The sequence below is a fragment of the Carassius auratus genome, chromosome 30 (genome assembly GCF_003368295.1).
Source record: "Carassius auratus strain Wakin chromosome 30, ASM336829v1, whole genome shotgun sequence".
NCBI classification, from domain to species: domain Eukaryota; kingdom Metazoa; phylum Chordata; class Actinopteri; order Cypriniformes; family Cyprinidae; genus Carassius; species Carassius auratus.
The window spans coordinates 22,509,920-22,537,493 of NC_039272.1; the positions used below are offsets into that span (position 1 = coordinate 22,509,920).

Consider the following 27,574-nt stretch of genomic DNA (forward strand, 5'->3'; position numbering starts at 1 on the left):
TAGACAAACAAACATTTGTTACAATGACCACAAAACAAGCCTTTGGATGTTGAGACAATTTGACGAAGTCCAAGTTGTGTGTATATGAATGATCAGTCTATCTATGCATCTATCCACACACACACACACACACACACACACACTTTCACATTTCATATATTACTTCTATTTTTTTTGTTCATTTTTCCCAGATAGGTTGCATTAAATTGATTTAAAGTGATAGTTTTATTTATAGACCTTTCCAGTTTTCCAAAAAAATATTGTCAACCTTGATAAAAAAAAAAAAAAGTTTTATTTTTTTTAAAAAAGCAGCAAATCAGATTTTTAGAAATGGTTTAAAATTCAGGATTTGCCACCAGAGAATAGAAAAAAAACTAACACACACACACACAACAAACAAAAACAATGAAATATATTATTTAAATAGAAAAAGTTAATGCGTTCAAAAAAAAAAAAGACCCTAAAACTTCTTAATGGTGGTGTGTATATTTATACGCTTAAGTTGTAAATACATTTTTGAAAGATTACTGGAATACGTTTCAGTTTTTCTACTTCAAAATTTGAATGCGTCACAGTCACACATGCCGTTTCTTGGAAATTTACCAGCAATTTTGAATGAAAGCTTTCTGCACCATATAAAGGCATCTGTATAAACACTCAACAATATTTTGTATGAAGATTGTTTAGACCAGAATAATTCTGCTGTTGATGAGTACACAATAGCTTTCACTGATGCAACCACAAAAAGGCCAGATTGATGTGATTGGTTGGAACAAAGTCACCTCTGACTGTCTGATGAGACTGACAAACCACTTCTGAAGCATTGTACTGTCATTTTGGCATGAGAAAATGTCCGCTGTCCTCTTCAACTCCCACACAGTATATAGGTGCATATATACACATAAACAGTGAAAAATTGGATGGACAGAAATTGAAATGGAGGGATCAGTGATGTAATGGAGAAAGAGACAATAGCAAAATGAAAAGTTGAAGGAAAGGACCTCTGGATAACCTTAGAGATAATCACAGGATAATCAACAGCCTTCAATCTCTGTGTTCAGAACAGACACAAACACACATTCCCACACAATATCATAATTGAAATGACAGCAGCATGTGGAGATTCCCGACTTCACACTTAAAGCATTAGTCTTTGACTCAAGCGCACACACACTAATCTCTAATGATCAAAATTTTTATTTTGCAGACAGCATGCATTTCATGAAATGAAATAGTGTAAAACATTTTAGTCTGAATTTATCATATTCCTGCCTCCTAGTTGCATTTCTATCCCTTTTACAATAGTACCTCATAATAATGAAATGATAGCTGGCAGAGAGAAATTTAATTAAGTAAGGGATCGTCGTGTACAGCCTGTCATTCTGGCAAAGTGTTTTATTTTACATTTACATTATACTTACCTACTTACCAAATCAAAAATATTGGCATGAATTATTCAATTTAATTGTACTTGTAGAGACACAAAAATACAGGTTTCCAGAATGACTGGCTGTTATAAAATGTTTTGTCCTTGACAATGGCTATTAAATGGTCATTATTTTGAAATTTCTGACCACTCAGAGCTGCGACTGATGCATTCTAGATAAGTTCAGAAAACAAAGGGTCAAACATTAGCATATTATATACCTTTAATTAAATTATTGAATTGACCTTTTTATTCAGCAAGGATGCATTCAAAAAATTTAATGACACGCTGTTCTTTTAAACGTTATATTCATCAAATAATCCTGAAAAAAGTATTACAGTTTCAACAAACATTGATGAAAAGATAAAATAAATAGTGAATCAGCATATTAAAATGACTTATGAAGGATCAGATGACACTGAAGACTGGAGTAATGACAGCTTTACCATCAAAAGGAATAAACTACATGATCAAATCACATATACTTACAAAATGTTCAAATAGCAAAAAAAAAAAAATGTAAAACTGCAATATTATTGTTGTTTTACCATGTGCCTATTTTTGATTTGATAAATTGAAGATCCTGTTTTTAAGATTAGCTTTTTATTGTAAGAAATTACTTCTTACAACCCTGCCAATTTGTCTAGTGTAAAGTCAAGTATATCTTCACAGAGGACATGTTAGTGAAAGAAGCCATCAGTGATTGAATGAGCCTATGATTATAGCACACACACAGCAAGATATTGCTTTCTGAGTGCTTCGTTTCTAAAGGAGCTTGAGTCACAGTTGAGATTGAGTGTGAAGATAAATAATGTAGTGTCCTCGTTAAATTGGCCTGGCTTGGCCTGGCCTGAAAAAGACAAACTTCGAAAGGAAAAAGTTAGCAGAATCCCCTAAGATATATGGTCCACTTACAACCTGCCAGAGAGAGCTCAAATATCAGTGTGAAATAGCTGCCATAAGCACTACAAGGCAAATAAACCAAACCAGTAAATCTTGTGACTACCCGTTTTGGCTAGCAGAGACATGCCACAGAAAAGAGAAGTAATAGAAGAACAAAAGCAGATGGATTTCAAATAAACAGATCAATGGTTTGTGGCTTACACCACAGCAGAGTAGTGGAGCACAAATTTCCTTCACCAGTGGGAAAACCAATACTGTGGCAATAAAGAATAAACAAAGAAAACCACACCAGACTGATAGCAGCCATGATATCTGTTATTGTTAGCTAAATGAAGCAGAAATAATGCATTTTTTGTGTTAATCCTTGTAAAACAGCATTCACAGAAATCTCACTCAAAGCCCAAGGATGATTAAGTTTTCTTGAAAATATAAAGGTTGCTCTGAATTTCACTTTCCTGAATTTTTTTTTTCTGTATGCATGATCAGAGACAATAGCTCACAGCTATTTTAATAAGCTACAATGACTCCTGCATTTCAGCTTCTATTTAACTTCAGCACCACAGTGAAGGACAGCTCCCTTTAACCCAACACACACACACTTTATCTTATTCTCACACAAGCACAACGTTTACGTATACGGTGTACAAATACAGTATATCTCCATAAAGCAAACACAGAACACATACATCATGTGTACATAAACAATCTGGCAAGTTGCATTTTATGTATGATATTATAGAACAGTTGATTACATGCTTATTCTGAAATGCTTAATTATGAAACAAATTGTGAAATATGGTCTCTTTTCTACAATGAAATAAATGTAACAAATGTACTGCATGTGGTAGCAAAGATTTATTTTATCTATTCATATTTGGTTTAATTTAGGCCACAAATTAATTACATTTATAATTGAAATGTGCACTTAGTAATTTTTTCCTCATTAAAAACATTGTACACATTGAAACAGTAGTTGCTTTGGAATAGTTGTTGTGATCTTTGAAGCTTAAAAGAATCACATTGGCTTAAGTCAGCATATTGTATGCTTTTCCTAAAGAATGTTATTAAAAAAAACGTTTAATAATCTAAAGATATAAAGAACCTTTCATGAAATGGAAAGGTTCCATGGGTGTTCATGGAACCATAGATGTCGATAATAACCTTTATTTTTAAGACTGTAGAAGTCTAGAGATAGTTTTTTTTCTTCTTATGGAGCGATTATAACTGGCAGTTATACATTTTACAGTGCTGCAATATCTTTATTTTTTAATTATCCAGCTCTTGGTTAAAAAGCAATGCCAAGAAAAACCCTACAAGTGGACTGCAGTGCCAGCGTTTATGAATGCTGTATGAGAGTAACCCGCTGAGGACACACAGTAGGAAGTTACCTGTCATCATTCTGAAAAGATTGATCCCCGAGTAGTAGATCTCGAAAGCGGTATCGTGGAGGTAGAGGAGGCACCTCAGAGTCCACGTCGGCCATTTTCAAGGTGGAAATGTCCAGAATAACACCAGAATTACTGCTGTTATTCCTCTGAACAGTCTCCGTAGGCAACCTGAAGAAACAGATGTAAATCTTAAAGTAAATATAAATCACACAACATATGTTATGCATGCATACACCAAATATATATTCTTTATGAATTGTGTCAGGACTGCAGCTAAGCACTTGTAGGACACACTTGTAGTCTGGAAACCATTTGCACGTTTCGCATAATTGTAAGTCTACGCTGTAAAAAAAAAAAAAAAGTTTGTAGAAACTAGTTTTACTGTAGGAAATGTAACAAGCACTTACAAACAAACAGCAATGGAATTAACTTGCAATTTGAGTTTAAAACTGCAATAGTGTTTTATTGTTAAATGAATTCCAAAAATCTTTTCGTTATAATTGTGTATGTTTGCGAGGTTTGGTTTACCTGTCAGCAGCAGTGGATGAGCGTCGTGGCAGAGTCATGCTTGGTTCTGAAAATATAGAGAGAAAGGGGAAGGAGTATTGCTACACATTATGGTCACATGCATAAAGAACACCAATAATGTAAGCATATAAAATTAATCCATCCAGAAAAAACACCTTACTGTAGGCTTACTCATCTTAACATCTAAGCTAGAAAGCTTTAACTGGGTCTATTATCAAAGACAGTTTCCAATAACAAGGCATCTTTCACAGATAGTTCACCAGTACCCTTGGCCATAATTATACCCTTGAGGGACTACAATCCACAGACTGACATTCACCTTTTATGTCATTCTTGTCACATTTGGCACACTGTGAAAACCATCATCTAGAATGTTCCCTGTATGGTTTCTATTAGCGCTCTCGGGGAAACATAAGTGTGTAATGACAGTAGTGAGCGACTGCACTAGTGTGCAAATCGCTGATGAGTGGGTGGACGGTGATTTGTTTGGCCAAGGGGGACAATGAAGTACAGTGCATAAAACTCTAAATGTCCCTTTGCTCAAGGGTTATACAGTGCTCTGTGGTCAGACACTAATAAAAAGAACACTGCTGAGGATGCAAAAAAATAAATAAAAAAGGGCATACCTTAGAGAGAAAATGGCACTGACAAAAGAAACTGCATCTGTGTGCACTTGCAGACACAGTATGAATGTTTTGACAAAGAACCAATAATATGAAGTATCATCTCAACTAAACGGTTTTTGTAAATAAATAGAAATGTTACAATAATAAGAACTTAATGTATCTGACTACAGTACATAACAAAATCACAAATATATTACAGTATTTTATGGGTCAAATCTGGTACAAATAGCTCCTTAATTGTTAAACCAATAATAATTTTAATATTTATTACAGATATTCACACTTAATTAGGTACTAGATGTTTCCTACTTAGTCTAGAAATAACTAGAACCATTTGGTAGAGCTGTGCAGAGTAACATCCAACAAAGGTAATTACTCACTCTTTACATAACCGTAATTTATTCTGAAGTGAAATGCATAGCTCATTCAATAAATTATACAACTCATAAAAAAAGACAATAAATAGTAAATAGTATTTGATGAAAATATGTGCATATAAAAGCCAACACTGCATAATTAGCAAAATGTTATGAATGCCTCCATCCATAATAATAATAATAATAATAACAATAACGGTTGTTGTTGTTGCTACGTAAAATGCTAAAATGAATAGAATGAAATCTATTCTATGGCACATGGTTAAACAAGAACAACAACAACAAATCTCAATATATATGAAGTCAAAATAATCATTACTTTATACCTAAGTTGGCCACTACATTTTTACACTTTTTTTAGTGTTGTTTGGATTTCTTCCCTGAAAAAAAAAAAATAAAAATAAAAATTCAAAAACAAAAAGTTTTCAAAAAAAATTCTAATATAAACAGTTCTAAATCAGATGTCTTGTTGGTAATGTATTTCCACTAGCAAATCTACAGCACTAATAGGCTACTCATGCCCAAAAGCAAAGCCATCTTCACAAAACAATATGATAAATGTAAAAAGTACAAAACACGAACACGAATTATCATTCGTGCCATGACGAGATGTTCTCACCTGCCTGAGACTGGCTGCGCGGTCCCATCATTGTAAATAACCGTGTTACTGGCGACCCAAACGCCGCGCATTTTTAACTGAAGCCACTGCGAAGTGTCCGTAAAGGACTTTGGATGGTAATGTCCTCCAGATGGATCCGTCCTCCATGGACACTTGCATTAAAGGGGCGGATAACGACCCTGATTAAACCCTCCTCTTAGAGAAGAGCACCGCAGGGCGCAATACTCGGTACCTTCAACACCTCTGTTTCCGTTTGTCGCGTGCAATTTAACTTTGCATCCATGAGATACTGATGATGCTGGTCATTAATTAAAGAATGATAATATGTCGTCCTCGTTCAATTCACACGTTCAGTCTCTGTTGTATCCAGTGAGCTCAAAGCCCTTGTTTGACGAGAACAAAACAGCAGCTGCTGCGCGTCAGAAGAGATGTAGAGCAGCAGAGAAATGTTTGAGACGCTGTCACCTCTGCATCTGTTAGGTAAAGCCACTATAAGTCATCCTTACAGCCTCTCTTCTCTCTCCTTCAAAGCTTACAACGCCATCTCCTGGACCACGTGAAATCCTCAACAACACGGACACGACTAATAAAGAGACAGCTACGCGTTTGCAAACCAAATTAAACCGTGCACCATAAACATTCGCATGACGTCAATCATTTCATGGTATGTGTTTGATTACAATGAGCTGCTAACCAATCAAAATCAAGACCCTGATTAGGTCATTAAGTTTTAGGTGTAATTAATTTTATTGGCTGGTTCAATTTCAGTCATATACAAAGGCAAGGAACTCGTTTCCTTTCCCATAAAACCATTCACGCAGAATAAGATGGTAACTTTTGCTATTATTAAACATAGTAAAAATCGTATAAAAATTCTTTACCAACAAACTGACATAAAAAATAAGCATGGATCAAGAATCAACTAATCATATCATATTAACATACACTGAGGATATATTCACGTAAGAAATACAATATCCGTTTGTTTCAATGCTAAATAAATAAGGTAATAACAATAAAACGGGCCAATTACCTCATCCTTAAAGGTTAAAGTAATAAGAATGTTAATCTTGAAATGCTCATGGACCTTGAATACACAAAAGATTCATCCATCCATCCATCCATCCATTCATTACAAATATTGTGGATTTTTAGGGTTGCTCTATATGACCTGAATGTCATTCTATTCTATTCTATTCTATTCTCACATGATAACCAGATGTCTTCCTGAATACTGGTTATTGCTGCACTGATCTGACTTTGACATATTCACAGTTTTAAAATAAGATTTATTAATAAAAACTGTAATATAATTATAAAAAAATTATTAATAAAAGATTATGCTAAACTGCATATGCATATAATTTTTTCCAAGAATTATTCTAATGGTTTGTAGTGTCTGACACAATATTTTTTACTTAAATCCCACCAAAATATCAAAATACTTTCAATTCAGAAATGTTATTCACACAAAAGGTGTTTTACATCATTTTTCTATAACTGCTTAATGTATTTTTGAATAACATTCAGACAAATAAAGAGGGTCAAATTAAGAGTATGGAACCTAAATACACATTTCTGAATAGAAAAAAATGTGTCTGATTAATTATTATTTTATTTTATCACAGTCTCATGCTTAAAACCTTTGTTGTTTGTCAAGGGTTGTGTCTAGTTCTTGCATGAAGATGTTGAAACATATATAGGGTTGTTGTATGACTGAGATCTGGGATGGCTCCCCAAAGGCCTGAGGTTTATACTCTGAAAGAGGTCAAATGAAGAAGCACTAGAATCTGGTTTCATTAGAGTCTCATTGACCAATGAATATAACTCCAGGTTGATCCAGAGGGACTGTCCATTAGTAAGTGTCCATAACAAGGCACTTTCAATAAGCGTGCACTCATTTCCCACGCCAGTCTTTCGGTCTGTAAATAAAACCTTCCCAGAGAGTTCCATATAACGTAATGGATGGATGATATTAAATAATTTTTCTGCTTTCGTATTTTCATTACTCACCTCTAACCCAACATTTTAGCTCCTCCAGTCATAAAACTACTATAGCACATTTTGTTACCATCTCAGATCTTTCAAATACATTTCACTTAGAGAGCAAACTAAAGGTTTAGCAAACAAAGCACAAATTTAGTGTGTTTTTAGCAAGACAACTCCACCGACTGGGTGTGTCTTCATACATCCAAAGTGTCTGTCAAGAGTAGAAAGAGAAGAAATGTAGGAGGATAAGAGTAGACTTGATGTTTAAGAGTATAGTTCACACCTCCAAGTGTTTGAGTCGGGTTATAAGCCTCAACCAATGTAATCTATTGATATTCCATCTGAGCCTCCTCCTGCCAGCAGCATCCCACCAAACACAGTCAGGGAACCCTCCAAACTGCAAATATGACAAGAGATGGAACAAAACACTAAGAACTGTAACCTCATTTTACTCCGTCAGCCAGGAGGCAAGACTAAATCGTCAATAAAGTGTCAGCTGTTGCTGTGATGTACTTCAGGATGGAAGTCAAAAATGTCAGTAGGTGTGTATTAAAATGTCAATCGACATCGGAGAATAGAAAACAGGTTGCTGTGAGGAGAATAGGCTTAGTGTCTGGATTGACAGGGGTCCACTTCTGGTTGTCAGGGTCAAACTTCTCTCCCATGCTGAGCTCCAAACCCATATCTTCTCTGCCGCCTGCCACAAATGTGTCCTAAGTATACAGCACAGCCTGGCTGCTCTCTGGCAGTGGGCATGGGGGGACACGGTCATCACATTCCTTCCAGTGCGTTAAAGCATTCTACTGCTCAGGAATGTATAGTGGGATCTGTTATGCATACTTGGCATTTAAAAGTGTGCTTCATGTTCTTACAAACCTGTATGACTTACTTTATTTTGTAGAACACAAGAGAAGATATTTAGAAGAATATCCAAACTGCTCCTTTCCATATATTAGTTTACTCCATGTTGTTTACATGAATGATTTTGTTTCAGTTGGAGTGAATTAATTCTGATTCATGAATCTGAATGTAGTGTTTACATGAACTTCAAATCAGAATAGATTTTTTTTGACATGTGCGCACTGCACATATGTAGAATTTCCCATTGTTTGCACATAATAACCATCCTACACGGTTTCTTTATTTGTTTTATGAAGCAGAATTGATGTTTTTCCATTTCTGGATAAACAGCCTTCTACATATAAACCACTCTGCCAGGCAGCTTATACTGTATGCAGCTGTGCCCAAACCAGTCGTCTGTGGATGAGAATCCGAAACAAGGACTGGTGAGACATTGTCCTGCTCCACTTCACAGACTCTGTGTGAAAGAAGAGTTTTATAATGACACTACAACTCTTTATCCTATTGTAAAAACAGCTTGTTTCGTAAGTCGTGTCATTACCCTATTTCTACATCATTGGACATGCACAGTCCTTTTCAGTTTCGGTTTTTAATCTGATTGAGTCTTTACATGCACTCTTGATTGAATTACAAAAGTAAAAAAAAACTCCTTTAAATCCGATAAAAATTTAATTCAAATTGAGATCAGTCGACTTGAATAGTCGACTTGAATAAAGTAATCTAAATTACTTTCAATTTTCCTTTTTTATCTGCTTCATGTATTTTTAAGTAACTTTCAAATAAATGAAAAGGATCATGTCTTTGGCATGGTGTCCAGACCGCTTAGTAAAGTGTACGAGGATGTGGTGACCATTCTTTGATTGGATGTAAAAGAGCAGCGTTAACATTTTGTTAAATATCTATTTTCTGTTCTGTGAAAGAATGAAAGTTAGTTAATTATACCAGAAATTTCAGGAAAATGTTTTTGGTTATTGGATGTTATTGTAGAAATACCATAGGCAAAAGAGTATAAATCAAGTAATATGTGGCTGATCATATGCATAAAATAGTTTTCTGTGAGTACATAATATTGAACAACAACATAGTATTTGGCAAATGTACTACTTCAAAGGTAGATTTGTATTATCATTAATAAAAAAAATATTTCTAAAGATGAAGCAAATGCTACCGTAATTATTAATATAGTGCAGCACAGTGTTTACACTCGGTATACAATCATCTACTTTTTTTACTCTATTTTGGTTCTGTACAGGATTTACATCTATTTTATTTACATGAACTTGTCTGTTTGTTTGTCTCATTGTCTCATTTGTTTTTTCTCAATGAAAAGGCTCAAGTGCACTGAGAAGTAAATATGCAGAGAAAGGTTGTGGGAGTTCTCTCGACCCTTACTTCTCACAGACAGAAATAGGCATTCATACTTTCAAGCGTAGTACTTATATTTGCCCCATTCTCCGGAAATATTTTTATAGCTTGACCAGTTTTTCTGTGTTTGTGTGAGTGTCTGCGAGCTTGCAGCAAAGGATTTTGGGTCACTTTTTAAAAACATTAACAGATTCAGGTCTGTTATTATTAAGTAGAGAATGACAGCATTATGTAGTGTATTTCATCAAGATATAAGGTTTGTTTAGTCTTTTTAAAGTGCTGAATAACTTTCACTATAGACATTGGTGGGCTTTGTTGAGCAGCCCTTCAGAAAACAACTGACTGTTACTAAGAGATGTGGTCTAGATGTGTACATACACACTCTGACACACAACGCTCTGCTTCCCATGGGGTGATGCAAGTTCAAAGTTGGTGAAATTTCCCAATCCCATTCTCATTTCTTCTCCCTACCATTTTCCCTCCCACTAAATAACAGATCAACCAATACAAAAAAAGAAAGAAAAAAAAAGACATCTCTTCGGAGAGAAGCCAAAATTGTTTACAGTTAGGGTTGCAAAAAGGTGGAAAATTTCCAAGAACTTTCCATGGGAACTTAATCTGGGGATTTTTGGAAATATTCCAAATTGGAAATTTTACAGGAATATATGGGAATTAATTGCACAATTGGGAAAAATGATAGAAACTGTGACTCAACATAAATATAAATATAAACATTGTGTGTGGTTATAAGCTGACATGCATGCAAATTAATACAAATTTTGGATTTTTTCTATATATATATATATATATATATATATATATATATATATATATATATACATAGAGTTTTGGGGAGTAACTAGTTACATGTAACGGCGTTACGTAATTTAATTACAAAATTAATGTAACTGTAATTAGTTACAGTTACTAAGAAAAAATGAGTAATTAAATTACAGTTACTTATGAATTTTTTAACGATTACAAAGGGGATTACATTTGAATATTTACACACATCCACATACAGATTTAACTGATTTCTTTCCCAAATTGCACTGACTATTCTAAGACATACGCCCTAATAATATCCGGGATGCGGAAACACAGTCTGGTTCGTAGAATCCAGTCAGAAAAATGGAATGCCTAATGCGGACGGAATATGCCACATTTTGGATGACTAAATAAAAAGTAGGTCAGTACACTTGAATCAAAACATGACATGGACTGGTGTCTGTGAATATCAAGCCCCCAAAATGCAATATATGACTCCTGCACGTTCTGCGTGTCAGTTGAAATCACGCGCGGACTGGACACCGGGAGAACCGGGACAATTCCCGGTGGCCTGCCAGCTTCCTCAGTCTTCCTCAACTTGTCCCAATATTTTAATATCATTATTGTATAATTGCCTGCCGAATGTACTAAAGCGATCATTTGCGAATCCGCCATTTGATAATTAAATCTCTAATAAATCTGTTAGTCGTGACTCGCGCGCTCTCCGCGCCTCCGCCAAACGGTTTGGATCAGACTCCAAGTAATCAATGCGAAAGAGAGATAAAAGAGTGGACTGTGGAAGCGCACAGCTGGAACAGAGAAGCAGAACTACTGTTCAGGGTTTCAGGTCAGTTTAATCTGTAAAGATGCTTTTTTGACACAACCCTTGCGAAAATTAACATTTTATTGTTTTACTATAAATCCAGTGAAAATGGTTACTATTGTTTAACTGTGGTAACCAAAAATGTAAAATTATTTAACAAATTTATTTATTTAAAAATAAATACGAATCCATTTGCAAAACAAAAAACCATACAAGGTTATTGTACTTTTATATAGGCTAATAAAAGCATGGTAAATTTTTGTAAGGGAAAAACATGACTCCTGTACAGTATTAGGCTTTTTCTATAAATATATTGTAGTATTGTAGAGTATTGTATTGTAAAGTATTGTAAAGTACAGTTTTGTTCAATCTTGAGTATTAAGATGGATAAGGGGGCAAAATAATGAGACTGAAGAGAAAAATGGAAATGAAGGTGCCGTTCAGTAGAGAACTTTTAATTATTTGACATGTCCCCATATTAAAGATTTAAACCTTTTTTATGTCAGGTCCATACAAAAAATAGTATTGTCCATGAATTTGTTTGTATGAGTTTGAATTTTCCATTCTGATTTTTTTTTCCCAGTCTGCCCCTCCTGTAAATTAATGGCAAAGACATGCAGTTTCATTTACTACACATAGGCCTACTGAAGCTCGCAGTGTTTTCAACCTCTGCCGTCTCAATATATGACTACACGAGAACATACACATAATTTCTAGAACTGCTCTGTCACTTCATGCATTTTACTTATTTTGAGAAAACTATCATCATATCATATATAAAGAGACAGCAGTTTTAAAAAAATAACACCAATGTTTCAGGAGTTTATTAAACAGCATATGACACATGCTTATTAGATAACTGTATTTGAGTTGATATATATGCTTTTATTTATTATAATGTTCACAAATTTAGAAAAGTAATCAAAAAGTACTCAAAAGTAATTAGTTACATTACTTTAATAATGTAATTGAAAAAGTTACACTACTATTACATTTTAAATAGGGTAACTTGTAATCTGTAACCTATTACATTTCCAAAGTAACCTTCCCAACACTGTGTGTATATATATATATACTTTTTTTTTTTTTGGAACCAGTGATATTTTTCAAGGTTTCATTGATAAATAAACAAATAAAAAGAACAGCATTTATTCAAAATAGAATTTTCTAACAATACGTCTATTTAAAAGTCTATTTAGATTTAAAAAAAAAATCTATTTAACATGTTTTTGCTGAATAGAAGTATTAATTTCTTTAAAAAGAAAGAAAGAAAGAAAGAAAGAAAGAAAAAGAAAGAAAGAAAGAAAGAAATCATGATAAAAAACCTTATAGACCAAAGCTATCTCACGGCCAATTCGTACATATTTTATGAGGTGACTAATTAGTGTGAATTTGTATGAGCTCACTCGTACAATTTTGTACGATTTGTCTAGACCCTAGTGACTGGTGGGTTCAGGGGTGGGGTTAGGTGTAGGTCATTTGTACAAATTCATATGAATTGTGCAACTCGTAAAATATGTACAGTTTAGCACAAATCATATGAATTTGTACAAATGAGGTCGTACAAATTCATACGAATTAGCCAATAATTGATTTTTCTTCTACGCCAAAAATCATTTGGACATCACGCAAAGATCATATTCCATGAAGCTATTTTGCAAATTTCCTACTGTAAATATATCAAAACTTTTGATTTAAAATTTTTGATCAGTAACATGCATTGCTAAGAACTTCATTTGGACAACTTGATTTTCTCAATATTTTGAATGTTTTTTTTCTTTTTTCTTTTTTTTTCTTTTGCACTCTCAGATTCCAGATCCTAACAAAACATACATCAATGGAAAGTTTATTTATTCAGCTTTCAGATGGTGTATAAATCTCAGCTTTGAAAAAATCTATCCTTATGACTGAATGGTTTTGTGGTCCAGGTTCACAAATTTTGTGAAATGTGCAAGAAGCAGCGTAATATTACATTGCAGAAATGTCACCACCACATTTGACTTGGAAAAACATTCAAATGAGCCTGGGATGAAAAACATCAACAATCAATTCTGACCTGAATTCAAAGGAGTGTCTCCGTCAGTTCCTCCCATGACATATACAGTATAAACCCATCCAACTGCCGCTGGTGCACTGGAGCCAAGTGTTCAGCACAGGATCATACCAGAATAAAATAATTAGACAAATCACAGAGGCTATCACAATGTCCTATATTCCATATAAACAAAATATATTACACTAGTTGTAGTTTTGTAAATATTTAAAACTTATTTTTGTCTACACAATTGATAATTAACTGTCCTGTTACAGCATGTTGTATAACAATCATCAACTGTTGCCTGACACATGTCTATATGCATCATGTGTAAAGTACCTCTCTACGATGTAGGTACAGACTGCTCCATCCAAGCCCCCGGGGCAAACATGAACACATCCATCTCCACCACACACACACACACACCGCTGCGGGGGCTGCTGAGGGATGCCACCTTGCTGCTTCACACATCCATGCTGGAGTCGCACCTGAAGAAGAATCAGAATGCCATGCGGAATTTAATCATTCTCTGTTTCTAGTGTTTGCTAAGTGAGAGATGAGTCAGACTGCAGAGAAGGAAGGGACATCAGGTCTTAACTAAAAAGATCAAATGGCAAAGTGAGTCTCATATAGACTGAATCATATTACTAAATGATGATGTCTAGTAGTGTAGAATCGGTATCTGCTAAATGAATCTGTCCCCGGAGCTGCTGTGCTGTGAGACAGAGGAAGAGGAAATCTATAAAGGAGACGTGCAGGATGTCATTATCACATAATTTGATCACTCACTCATCAAGCCAAATGCACAGTGGGGAAAAAAAATGGCTCTGTCTTGTGTGCATTTGTGGTTGCCGTGGAGATCAGCATTATTCAAACATTTGAATAATGTTTGTTTGTGTTTTTATGGAGACTGTGATGTATGAGTGTGAATGTTGGTGGAAATGCTAAGTGAACTATATACAGTAAGCTGTCATGTGCTCTCAGTTTTTGGCTTTATGTTGCTAATTGGAGCCCATGTCCATATGTCAGGACAGTGTCATCATTTCACACATTTATACATAATATTAGCCATATCTCATATTTGCAATGGTTTTCATACAGAAGTGATGATTTTTTTTGCCAAATCTCAAAGGGATAATCCACCCAAAATCTGAAAATTATGTTATACCAAGCTTCATGTAATTCCCTAAATCAAAGAAAGATGTGAATAAAAGCCTAAATTAAATCGGTTCATCATCTATACTGATTGTGTCTTTTCAGAAGACCTTGATTAAACTGATTTATTCATATGAATTACTTTTACAATGAAAAAAAAAAACTTTTTGTACTTTTAAAATAGTTTGGTTACATAGTCTTTTAATGGATGGGGGTAAAATGATGATAGAATATTAAAAATGTCATAATTTGTATTCTAATGATAAAGTCTTATGAGTTTGGAATGACATGAGTGTAAGTACACATCATTTTCATTTTTGGGTAAACTAACCCTTCAACAACCCTGACAGAACCCTGCTGATAAAATAAAAATGTATGATTTATGAGCTTTTCAAATAGCGAGATCCACATCAAATGTCTTCACAAGTATGATTTTGACTTATCACTATATTTTCAAAATCTTGGACTTCAAAACTGCAGCCAATGCTGCGCGCGCACACACACACACACACACACACACACACACACACATTTGTAGCAGAAGGAATCCAGAAAGTCTGAGTTTTAAGGAAATCAAAATAATTATGTTTAAACAGATTAGACCCCTTTGCATATTTTGCAATGCTTTATTTTTACCTTAATGAAGGTGAATGGAATAAATCACTGACCGAATATGAGTAAAACAAAGCTTATCATAGGGGTTCAACGACAATACTCTGTGAAGGTTGACTTGAGTTCAAACAATATTACAATGCAACAAGTAATTCGATTTATGAGACTGCCCTAAAATGAGTCATGGTATATCAAAGAGCAAAAATACTTCACCTTCACACCTGTGTTAGAGTGGATTATAATAAACACATTTGTCTTTTTGTCACATTTGCATCATGGTAGAGATATTTATGGGCTAAAGAGGGCTTCTGCACTGACCTTCTTTATTTACAAAATCTAAATGTTAATAAATATTTTGCCCTTTACAATATGCTCTTGACGGGACCAGATCAGTGAAAAGATCAAAAGAACTGGGACTTTTGTTTCTTATTGGCATTAGCCAGATGCTTTTACAGAATACATTTTAACTTGGACTTACTTCTCAGCACTGCTCACGCAGGTGATGTCATCACGTCCACCTGTAATAGTGAAGATCATTTCACCCAATGAGCAGACAGACACATCTCCACAACGCTTCAGTATCAATGCCATTGTTATCCTTTAATTATAGAAAGGATAAAATCATCCCACAGTACACGAACAGATGTTGGGGATGATGCCCAACCACCAGCTGTTAATTTAAAAAAAAAAAACTAACAGAAAAAGAGGTTATTACAGAACAAGAAGTGCTTGATCTCATTGCTTTTATAAACATCAACTAAAGAACGTATTTTGGACGACTATGTTCCAACACTGAGAAACAAGATGATCAAAAGCTGGCTTATGTGATTAGTGATGAAAACTTTTTCATACATTTTTCATTTATAGATTTTTTTTATTATTATATTATATATTCCAGATTACCAGTATGCTCTCAGACTTGTGAACCTCACAGTGGATAGATGGACAGTGCTTGAATGGGAGCCAATAGCAGTTGGCACAATGTGTAATAAGTGAGAACATGTTTTCTGTTGCTGGCTCCGCATCAGTAGTGTCCTTTGAACGGTTGCATTGTTGTCTCCTTCAAAATGTACAACTGCAAAAGAGAAGACATTGGTGGCTGAAACATAATTTCACAGTTGCAGAAAAAATACTTACATTAGGATATCAACCACATAATGCAAAATGTGACCGACCATATTAAGTTTTTGAAGCTCCAATCTTAATACTTTATTAAAACATCTTCTGTATATTTCTGAACTATTTGTAGATACAGTAGAAGGGACAGTTCAACCCAAAATGAAACTTCTGTCATCATTTACTCGCCTTTATGTCATTCCAAACCTGTATGACTTTTTTTCTTTGTGGTACATTTGAGTAATGTCTCTGTGTTTTTTTATTTTTTATTTTATGAAAATCTAAGGCCACCAAAACTGTTTGGTCACCAACATTCTTCAAAATATTTTCTTTTGTGATCTACTGGTTTGGAAAGACATAATGGCATGTTGATACTATGATTTAGCAAAATGAAGAAATAAAGTACCAATAACAAAACAGAATAGGAAGACTGAAGAAATCGAGTGATCTTGACCAATGAACATTGTGTCCATGAGCTTCTTTTGAGGAGAGTGTTTGGATGGACGGACACAGGTAATGTGTGGGCTGAGGGGACACCAGCTCCCCTCGGGGCTTTTCTGACCAGATTTCTTCATGAGGTCAGTGACTGTCCCTCTGACAGTTGCCCTGAGGAATAAAAAGCACTCATGTTACATTTAGATTTTTAGAACTGTCAAGTGACTTCAATAAAATATAAAAACTTTTTATAATATACGTAGATAACAATGATGCTTATTAGAAAGTTTCCTAAATGAGTTTAGTATTCAAATATGCCGTAACAACAATAGACTGTAATTGTATCCACAGTCATAAGTGCACTTTCAATCACTGTCAGAGGAATCATTTCCTTCATTAGCAGCAATTCATCTTAATCGTTTCATAACATTAGATTTAAATCAGCACTAGACACAGAGACAACCACATGACAACCACATATCCTAATTGCCCTTTTACATAACCAACCACAGCTTTCATAAAGCTACTATGCTGATTTTCATTTCTCATGTCTCAGGTTTCATATATTATAGATTTTTACTCATTACACTATTTCATTATGTTGAGGTTTAATTATTTTTTGAATTTCATTATACTTCATTTATTAATGTCTTGCTCTGCTACATCCTTTTATAAATAATAAAGCAGTTTCATTACTTGTCAACCTCAAATAATATATCACCCAACAGTGTAAATGATTTGTCACTTTTTGCTCTGACAGTATCACATGTTTATGTGCACTTTCACTGCAGACAAATCCCTTCAGTTCTTAAAATGTTCTGCTGACAATCCTAACAGTTTTTAGTTTGCTATGTATATCACAACCTTGTATGTCCAAAGATTGTCTCTGTCAGTCCAAAGAGAAGGCTACCACATATCAGACAACAAACACACCATGTACTGGAAAGAACAGAGCAAGAAAGCCCCTTGTGATAGTGTTGCTCATTTATGATATTGCTAATATAAATCAACTGATTTATAACCAGGACTGAGAACATGGCCTGTAGTATTTAGAATCCATGGCTTATTGAACTGCATAACCAGAATCCCCAGCCACAGTACATTACAAAACACGAGGCAGCTGTATATTTGCGTATTCTTTGTATCATTTGTATGTTGCTTGTTGATGAATGCAGTTTGTTATAACAGGCTAGAATATAGTGAAAACTGAAATATTACAGGTCCTAAAAGAGCAGCAATCAGTGAGCTAAAAAAATATCTATTACTATGAAAATGATTCCATCCAAGACATTTAATGTATACAATTTGAATATTTTTCCCAAAAGTACTTTCCGTCACGATCAAGTGGGTCTCCAGAGTGTAAACTCCAAATAGTTATCATTAAATTCTTGTCCTGCAGGCTACATTTGGCTGATCAGCTTTTAGGTGTTTGATTAAACTGGTTACATGTGCAAACAAGCCATATATATAAATACTGTATATGTATAATGCTGTCACATAAATTGTATTTGCTAAAACATAATGTAATCCCATTATTCAAAATAGTCAAAAAATAATATAATGCCTTTATTCCAGAAATAATTACATCTAAAAATTGCTAAATATTGCTATATTTTAGCCAAAAATTGCTAAAAATATTTATGTGGTTGGACCTCTGAGAGATTTGATGGAACTGAATGTGCCACTTGATTTGATGTATGTTTAAGAGACATCTCAATAACAAATGTGCATCAATTGGAAGGACTCACTAGGGGTTGGCTTATGAGATAAATAAAAACAAAGGTGGTCTTATATAAGACACAGAATGTCAGGACAATTTAAGACCAGACTGAATGAGTTATCCTCAATTTTGAACACAGCAGGAGTTCGAAGGTTCAGAACAAAAGGTTTGTGTTCTTTCAGAGACTGCATGAAGGAGCAATAACAAAAAAGCAGGAGAAATGTCATCTTGTTATTGCAAAATGAGACCTCATAGTGTTTTTATAGAGACGTTAATAGAGAGCAATGAGGAAGGCGGCCATAAGAATTTAATGTGCTCCCTTGATATGACGTCAAATTTATTGGGTGATCCTATGATGAGAGCACATGACTGTAACTTTGACCACAGCGGTGGTTGCCTTTTATATTTTGGTTCAGCCCTGATCAGATTATTAGCTCCTCATAAGGATTCTGTGCTAATCATCATTTGATAAAGGTCAAGCCAAATTATGAAATCATCAACCTCATTTCTAAAGAACTAAAATGTTCCAATTTGTTTATCATTAAACAGCAATTAGTTACAGCCCTCAAATTTAATATGCAGTCCAACAGCACTTGGGGCTTTTCACAGTTGGTATAACTCTTCTTTTCCATGTTTACACATTCCAGACAAGCTGCCAGTCTGTGCATTAGTGGTAGGGCTTTTTGATTCAGCAACAGGTGGAAACAAGTGCTAGTCTTTGTTCATTCAGAATCAAAACACTACTGTGTGTTGCTCAAGGTATAACAGTTCATTCTGCTGTGGCCTTATTTGGAAATATATTTTGCTGGCTGAGCAAAAAACTCAAAGGAACCATTAATGTGTCAATGTAAGTGTTATTTCACCCAAAAATGTAAATAATAATAATAATTATTATTATCTTTATTAGGTATTTATGTCACTTACATAGACTTATGTTGTTCCAGACTAGTAGGATTCGTGTTCATGTGAATTTATGTGAATAAAACTCTACATTGAATCTGCTCATTATATAAAGCAACAGTTCCTCTTCAGAAGACTGGGATTTAACCATTTGATTCATAATTTTACAATGTTTTATAAAACTTTTTCGTTTTTAAGGTGAATGGAAGTCCCATGGGCTTGGAAACAAAATAAAGGAGAGTAAATGATGAAAAAAGTTGTATTTTTTGGGGAGAATTAACAATGTATAGGGTTAGTTTACCCAAAAATTAAAATGTTGTCATTAATTACTCACCCTCATGTTGTTCAAAACCTGTAAGACATTTGTTAATCTTCAGAACACAAATGAAGATGTTTTTGATGAAATCTGAGTTTTCTGACCCTTCTTGGACAACAAAGACCCTTATCTACCACGTATCTACCAAGGGCCAGAATTATAGTAAAAACATAATTAAAGTATGTTGTATGTTAAAGCATATGTCATCAATGGTACATCCATTGTATGAAGCTACGAGAATACTTTTTGAATACTTTTGTAATATTGTAGTTATGTTGCTTTCTATAGAGGGTCAAAAATACCTTAATTTGTGTTCCAAAGATGAACAAAGGTCTTACAGGTTTATTACAGGTATTACAGGTAATTAATGACAGAATTTTCATTTTTTGGTGAACTATCCCTTTAATGCTAATTTCTTTTACCTTGGATATAAAAGTAATATGATGCAAACATACTTGTTTTAAATATCTGCACATTGGTCAAAACCTGTGGCGTCAAGCTTTTGTCTGACCACCAGGAACACCCTATTAACTGCATAGCAACTCACCAATTACTGTGACATCTCACAGCAAATGCCAGAACATTGCATCTTTATGTGAGAAACTATATGTTCTGACTAATGAATTTTATCCCAGTGGGACAACCGACACACCATGCTGAAGCATGCGGGGTGTCTAAAATACTGAAGCACTGCTGGCAATGCCGAAGACCTCAGCAGCTGTCTCAGTCTCTCACAGCTCAGGCAGATGATAACATAAACACATGCCAAAAGACCCTGCAGTAGGATTTTTACCTCCTGGGCTGCAGTAATAGGGCCCGAATTGTCTTCATTATTGTTGTTGGATGTACGTGTTATGGTGATCATTTCACATTTTTGTTGCAAGTGGATAAAATCTTTTTAGATAAATGCAGAAAAAAAAACATTGAGATTAATCCCCCAATTAATCTAAATGCACCCTATAAAGCGAGTGGACAATAATGGCTTGTCAGCATAGGCTAAAACATTCAGAGTTGTGACAGAATCAGATATAATCGAGCCAATATAACTGGAAGCAGGCAGTGGCCGTATCAAGAAACCATGGCTATAGTCTGTGAGATCACATGAGTCATAATAACAGTGATTCATACAAGCATCCATCAAGTCAACCAGACATTAATCATCAGCTGGCCCTTCTAGAAGACCTGAGGCTGGAAATGTCAACAGGCAGCTATTTTCACAGTCGATCTGTCAAACAGACCACATGGTGAGTGTTGTTGAGTGCTTTAATTTATTAGTATAATCAAAAGGCCATTGTGAGGTCAACTGTAGATAAAAAAAAATAGAGCCATAAAGAACAGATCAAAATTGGTACAGTTTCTTCTTGTGAAGAAGTCAATTTTATCTAGAAATAAAAAAATAAAAAATAAAAATGATTTTAAAAAATGTCCTACAATTTATTACTACAGTGTAATAAAAAAGAAATGTTTTGTTAATTAAATTTCTTCAGTACTACTTTGTAATCAGTCTGAATTGGACTCACTAAATTCCAAATCTCCCATTAAGCAAATACATTCTGCTTGTGAAGCAAACAAACTACTACAAACAGTTAATTTAATAGCTTTAATATTTATATAGCTTTAATAATAGCTTTAATAGCTTTAATATAATATATTTTCATTACATAGTTATTACAACCCCTTGTGATTTCTGCCTCAGAAAAACAGAAGAGTTTATTCTGTAAGAAACAATTCTGTTTTTCTAAAACTTTTCTGCAAAACATATTTAACATCTCACACACAAACTTCAATAGCAGTAGCAAACATTAAGTAAAAAAAGGGATCTGCACATAGCAAATAACAAAAGAAGAGCAACACCATAAAGCCAACAAATAGTAAAACAAAAAGCCTATAACCCTAAGCACACAATTTATCCATGCTGCAATGCATGCTGGGAACTTGAAAATCAAGTCTTTGAACTTTGAACTTTGTTTGGCTAGTTGGGAGAACATTTGAAGTAATACTGTTGGTTTAACACTTTTCATAGAAATTTAAATTATCTTACATTTCTCAGTATGTGTGACTCAGAAAGCCCTGTATCCTGTATCCTTTTTTTTTTTAGCACACTTTAAACTGATACATTTCTATTTATATTGACAGTATTTGATAGCTACATAAAACATGTCTTTCCCTGAAATGTGTTACATAATTGATGGGATATTTCATGAGGTCAGTAAATGCAATAGAATCCACTCAGATTTATGAAACTATCTATTCTGAACAATAGAGAACAGGAAGTTCCCTGGCATATGATGACCAGAAAATGCTTGCCCAATCACACTGGACTAATGTGGATGGTATGGCAGGCCTGCCCTGCTCCATCTTAAATGATATTCTGGGAAAAGAGAATCACTCACCTCATGAAGTCCATTTTGGTCCACTGTCCTTTTACATATAATTATGATCACGTCCTTGAATTCCCAGGCCGGTTCCCCAAAGTACAACAGGAACACCAGGATATTTTAGTCTGCCAAAATAAATTGTGAGGACCTAAATTATTTTCTGGAAGTAGGTCTGCCTCCTGAGATTTCTAAAAATGTTAGAAGGTTTGGTAGCACATATTCACTATTAACTAAAACTCTTTCCACAATAAACTTTTTTATTTTATTTTTTACTTTTTTAATATTTTGCTACTTATTTATAATCATTGGTGTAGTTATGTTTAGGTATTGGACAGAGTTAGGGGATCTAGAATATGGTCATGCAGAATAAGACTTATAATATATGCTTTTAATACTAAATACTAATAAACAGCCCATATGCCAGTAATATGCAATTATTTTAAACAATCTCATTAATAAAGGAAATTAGCAGTTACATGAATTGTAGTTATAGTGAAGTAAAATCAATGCCATAATTCATTTTAAATCAGAGACCACAAAACAGGATTTTGTCTGATTTTTGCTGGTATTATCTGTGGATGTCTCACACTTATTTTTATACAGTACCTTAATATCCAGGTACAATGAACCTAGTCTGAAATCCCAAAATAACAGGTTTAACCAGTAACTGCCCTGTGAAATCATCAAGATGATAACATATTTAATAGCATTATCCTATTACAAAATCTATGAAAGGGTGAAATTCTCACTTAAAGCAGTCACTGAGAATAATTAAACAATTAGATCAGTGCTATATTACAACTTTAAACGCTGATGGCAATGAAACTGGATCTTGGACCGGCAGTAACAAAGCAAATGTTCCACTGTGTAAGTGAGACTGCTGACTTTATCTGAATCCTTCCAAACTTATTGTCCATTTACAGCGATTGTTAACAAGCTGAAAAAAATACCCTTATATAGTGCACTATTTAAGGGGACAGCCATTTAAAGTGGTGTCCGAAACCATACCATATATTATCAAGTGCACTCTCTATAGCCCATAATGCACCATAATAAGGAGCGCACACTCAGGGGCTGGATAATAATGCAGTAGATGGTGTGCATAGTTGTTAATTGTTTAATTAAGGTTTATACTAGCAATTCTCCATGACAGATTTCAATATAAAACATTTTGTTGCTACTGGAGCTTGCCAGTTAGCTAAGACAGGTGGAGTACAGTAGAAGCTAGCTAAGTAGCAAGTACAAACTTTGCAGAAGTGTCCACACACTGTTATTTCATTTATTTATTTATTTATTTTTTTATTATTTTGTATTTATTTTTCTAAAACTATAACACTACTAAGAGGCAGCATAATTAATTCTCACTTTTCTCCAAGGAAAACACAACAATATAAGAAATTAACTCATTTTCATTCACTCATTCACAAGTGGACTATATTTGAGGACTAATAAAGGGAATAGTGAATAAGGGTATAGAAGGCAATTTGTGGTACAGTCATAGATTTTAGATATTGCTTTGCAAATCCTATAAAACAGAACTGTTTTATGAATTAAAATAGTATTTTTTATAGCATTTCACCAGTTTTTGAGACAGCACAATGCACAATAGATGCACGCAATAGTGCCTAAGAAGTTGGCCAAAAAACGAGGCAGCATAATTCATTTGTCACTTTTCTCAAAGGAAAACACAACAACAAAGGACATTTCTTCCTGTTTTCCAAACCAACATCAATGTAAATCAAGTTAGAAAAAAACTAAATATAAAAAAATAAAGAAACAAACACAGATTGCATATTTGTTAGACCACTTTAGTGGAAGCTATTGTGTCTGTTAACTGTTAAAAAGTCAGTTATTGTAGCAAGGGTCATATTAATCATATTCAAGATAACCAAATGATATCCAGTAGAATAAGAGTTAAATGAAACACATTTCTGGTTTAGTGTCAGTGAACGGGTACTTAATCTGAACTGATGAGAGGAGAGGGAGTTACATAGGCCAAAAAATGTTTAGAAACACTAGCCATGACATGACGCATAAGACACTTCAGTTAAAAAAAAAAAAAAAAGATTGAAAAAATGTGAACACATTTCAGCCCGGGACACATGAATAACTCATCACCTAATTTCTCTGTGAGAGAAGTAAGCTATGTGCCATGTGTTGTGAGCAGCAGGAGACATGAGTGCCTGAAGGGCAGCCAGGTCCTCGCTCTCCTAACTGTGCTCTCTGCTGAGGTCTCCATCATATGCACACTTCCAATTCACACAATGACATATTAGTCAAATCTTTCACCACCACGAGCTGCTTCATATTACAAAAAGGTTTTTAGTGTTAGTTCAGCACCTATTGTTGCAGGAAAAAAAACACTGGAAAAAAACACTGGATATGACCGCAGACTGGACTGCACATCATCTAAGCCTTTGAGCTCTTCCTGTTTTGAACATGTCCCGATTAAACAGATCTTATTTCATTCCCTTGGCAGAAATGAAAATGCGATACTGCACGATCAGGCCAGGAAAATGAGCAGAAAAGCCAGTAATGGCCAACAGCAGAGAGAGTTGATTCTCTAGCAGACTCTAGTGGTTACATTTGTTATTGCTATTTTCCAAACAAACGAGAATCACAGATCCCTCATCGCCATCACCATCACCATCGGCCAACACTCCTTCCTGCCTGTCTGATGGTACTCCAAACAAAATGACTAGCACATGTGAATGTTCTGATATCTGCAAATCCTCCTGACACTCACTCTGACAGCTCCAGGACATTTCTTTGCCTAAAGCGAAAGAGGAAATTTAGACACTCTAAACTCTAAAGGAAATTGCAAACCAAAATGCATACTTGTCATCATAAGGCAAGACAGTCCAGCTCCTTCACTGACTGGCATCTTGCTTTAGTGCGACTGGCAGGGAGCGAGATGAAATCTGCCAAGCACAACAAGAAATCCAGGCCTGTTTATGGACATAACGAGCACAGCGGGGAGCCAGTGGCTGCCCGATCCAGAGGCTCTCTGAGGCTAATAGAGCAGATTCATTCATTCAAAGCACAGTAACTGCATGAGGGCCTGCAGTGACTTTACAGAAACAATGCACTGATAGGAGGCATGTTCGAAGGGAGAACACAGATGAAGTCTTACTAACAAACAACAAAAATTACTTTTTGCTATTTTGACATTAGGTAACAGAAATCACTTCTGACTGAGACATTATTATTTATTTTTTTCCCAAGAAAGACATTTGATTTAAAATGTAAATAGAGACTTTTGCTTTTCCTAGATTTTTCTCCTGATAAAAAAAATAAAAATGTCCTCCAAATAAGCTCATATGCCTCAGCAATGCCTTAACCTGTGCACATATCTGCTGACACCCACACCCACAACATCTGAGATTTCAATATGAACTCCCAAGCAATAGCATTTTACAGCTTTGTGCTAGTGATTCTCAAACAGAAGACTGGGGGCCCAATGGGGGCCTCATAAAAACCTCTAAAATGGTCTCAAATTGACTTAAAGTATGCAAAACAAGCAATAAAATAAGCCAGAACAACTAAAACACATGATGTCTTATAACTACCTCGTCAACTCTTTTTATTTTTCCCAGTAGAATCCAGTTGTGTTGAAAAATCTGGTGAATTAATAAAATCTTAAGTTATTTCACAATGAATTTTCTATTAATTAAACTCTAAAATTATTAATCAGGCAGAAATTGTAAGTAAAAATACTTTTACTCTACTCTTTACTTCATCAAGAGACAAGATAATCTTTGCATGATCTGATGCTATATTCATATCCAAAATGAGTCCATGTGACTAGGGGTCACTCTGGGGAGCCCAAATACCTCTGACATCTTTGAAAAAAGGGCCAATGAAATTGGGTGTGCAAAATTTGCATAGCTGGCCAAGCCCTGGACATCCAGGTATAAATAGGCCAGTGTTTTCCAGGAATTTGATATTCCAATGCAGACCTCTGATGCTGCAAGCCCATTGCACACGGCACTACAGCCTGTCTTGGAAGCATCTGTTCTAACAACAATGCGTCAAGGCACCTTAAGGTACGGCAACACAACGGTGTGATGTTCACACGGCGTGAGCCGTGACACCATGCCCATCTAGAGACTCGGGTATGAAACCAGTGCCGAAGCGATCTCATATGAATCAGTCCCAGTGGCATGACTGTGGCTGAGGATGTTATATGTCTGGAGAGCCACTGAAAGTTTTTTAAAAGGGACTGCTGTTCATTACTTGAGAGCTCTTAAGCATTTCAGTACTGACTAAGCACGATCCTGAGAGAGGTGCGCTGTTATTTCTACACAGAGAAAAGAGATACTCTGCACAGGGGAGAGTTTGCTCTTTTACCAGTTCACCCGAAGTCCCAATCAGGCTAGGTGGTCAAGGACCATGTCCCTGTGTGCGCAAACCAATTCTCATGAGTAAGCTTGGATCAGTCAGTCATCGAGGTAATTAAGAATGGGAAAGCCAATTTTCCTGAGAAGGGCAGGGACAGCCTAAAGGGAAGAACTTTGCACTGATATGCTCGTCCTTCGAAGGCAAACCAAAGAAATGGCCTGTGCCTTGGTAGGATTAACATTCTGAATGGAAGCTTGTGAATTACGGGCTCTTCATTGTACCCAAGAAGGGCGGGGGGCTCAGACCAATCCTGGATTTGAAGACTCTGATCCGGGCACTTCACAAGCTTACGTTCAGAATGTTATCCCTCAAGTACATATTAACACCCCTTGTTAAATTATTGATGCCATTTGTCTGGACCAGAAGAAGGCTTGTGAAGATCTCACAAGCCTGAGATCTTCACTAAAGACAACACACCCAACTGAGAGAAACAAAAGTTTCACACCTTTGTATTATTCTCAGCATCCACTCCCTTTACTCACTATCCCATTCTCTCTCCTCATTTCCATCTAAACACAGTACAAAAGTTCATTGAAACCCTTAATCAGAGTTTATTACAATGCAAGTATTCTTGTTTGATGTTGTTTGAAAGGTCTCTGTGTGTCTTAGCTCATTTTCATAACAATAGAACAGATGGTCATCAAGATTAAAAAACACTAGGGCTGTGACAGTTGCCATGACAACCGCGTCACCGTGGTGGTTGGTTGCTACCGTGGTTGTCTACTGCCACCGGCGGCAGTGCAGGTGACGTCACAAACTCTATAGCAAGCATAATACAAAGTTTCGTATATAAGTGTAATAACTGTAATAGTTGCAAATTCTAAGTCTATGGT

General features: G+C 35.1%; 1 protein-coding gene and 1 long non-coding RNA gene across 11 annotated transcripts in view; both read right to left on the minus strand.

Moving 5' to 3' along the window:
• kcnt1b (potassium sodium-activated channel subfamily T member 1b) overlaps positions 1–6,489 on the minus strand; it is a 73,376-nt gene extending 66,887 nt beyond the window's left edge. For all 9 annotated transcript variants that reach the window (XM_026212216.1, XM_026212213.1, XM_026212212.1 and 6 more), the window contains exons 1-3: positions 5,868–6,489; positions 4,246–4,291; positions 3,718–3,885 (exon numbers count right to left, since the gene is read on the minus strand). In XM_026212216.1, the coding sequence (XP_026068001.1) occupies positions 3,718–3,885; positions 4,246–4,291; positions 5,868–5,898 (245 nt within the window). In that variant the 5' untranslated portion in view covers positions 5,899–6,489. The remainder of the gene's footprint in view (positions 1–3,717; positions 3,886–4,245; positions 4,292–5,867) is intronic.
• A 2,605-nt stretch (positions 6,490–9,094) lies between these two features.
• On the minus strand, positions 9,095–14,555 carry LOC113050050 (uncharacterized). 2 transcript variants are annotated; one of them, XR_003276710.1, is made up of 4 exons: positions 14,357–14,555; positions 14,048–14,196; positions 13,730–13,806; positions 9,095–9,174 (listed from the first exon to the last, which is right to left on the minus strand). It is a non-coding gene; the product is annotated as an uncharacterized LOC113050050 (long non-coding RNA). The 2 variants fall into 2 exon arrangements; XR_003276711.1 differs by having other exon boundaries at positions 14,498–14,540.
• Between the last annotated feature and the right edge of the window lie 13,019 nt (positions 14,556–27,574).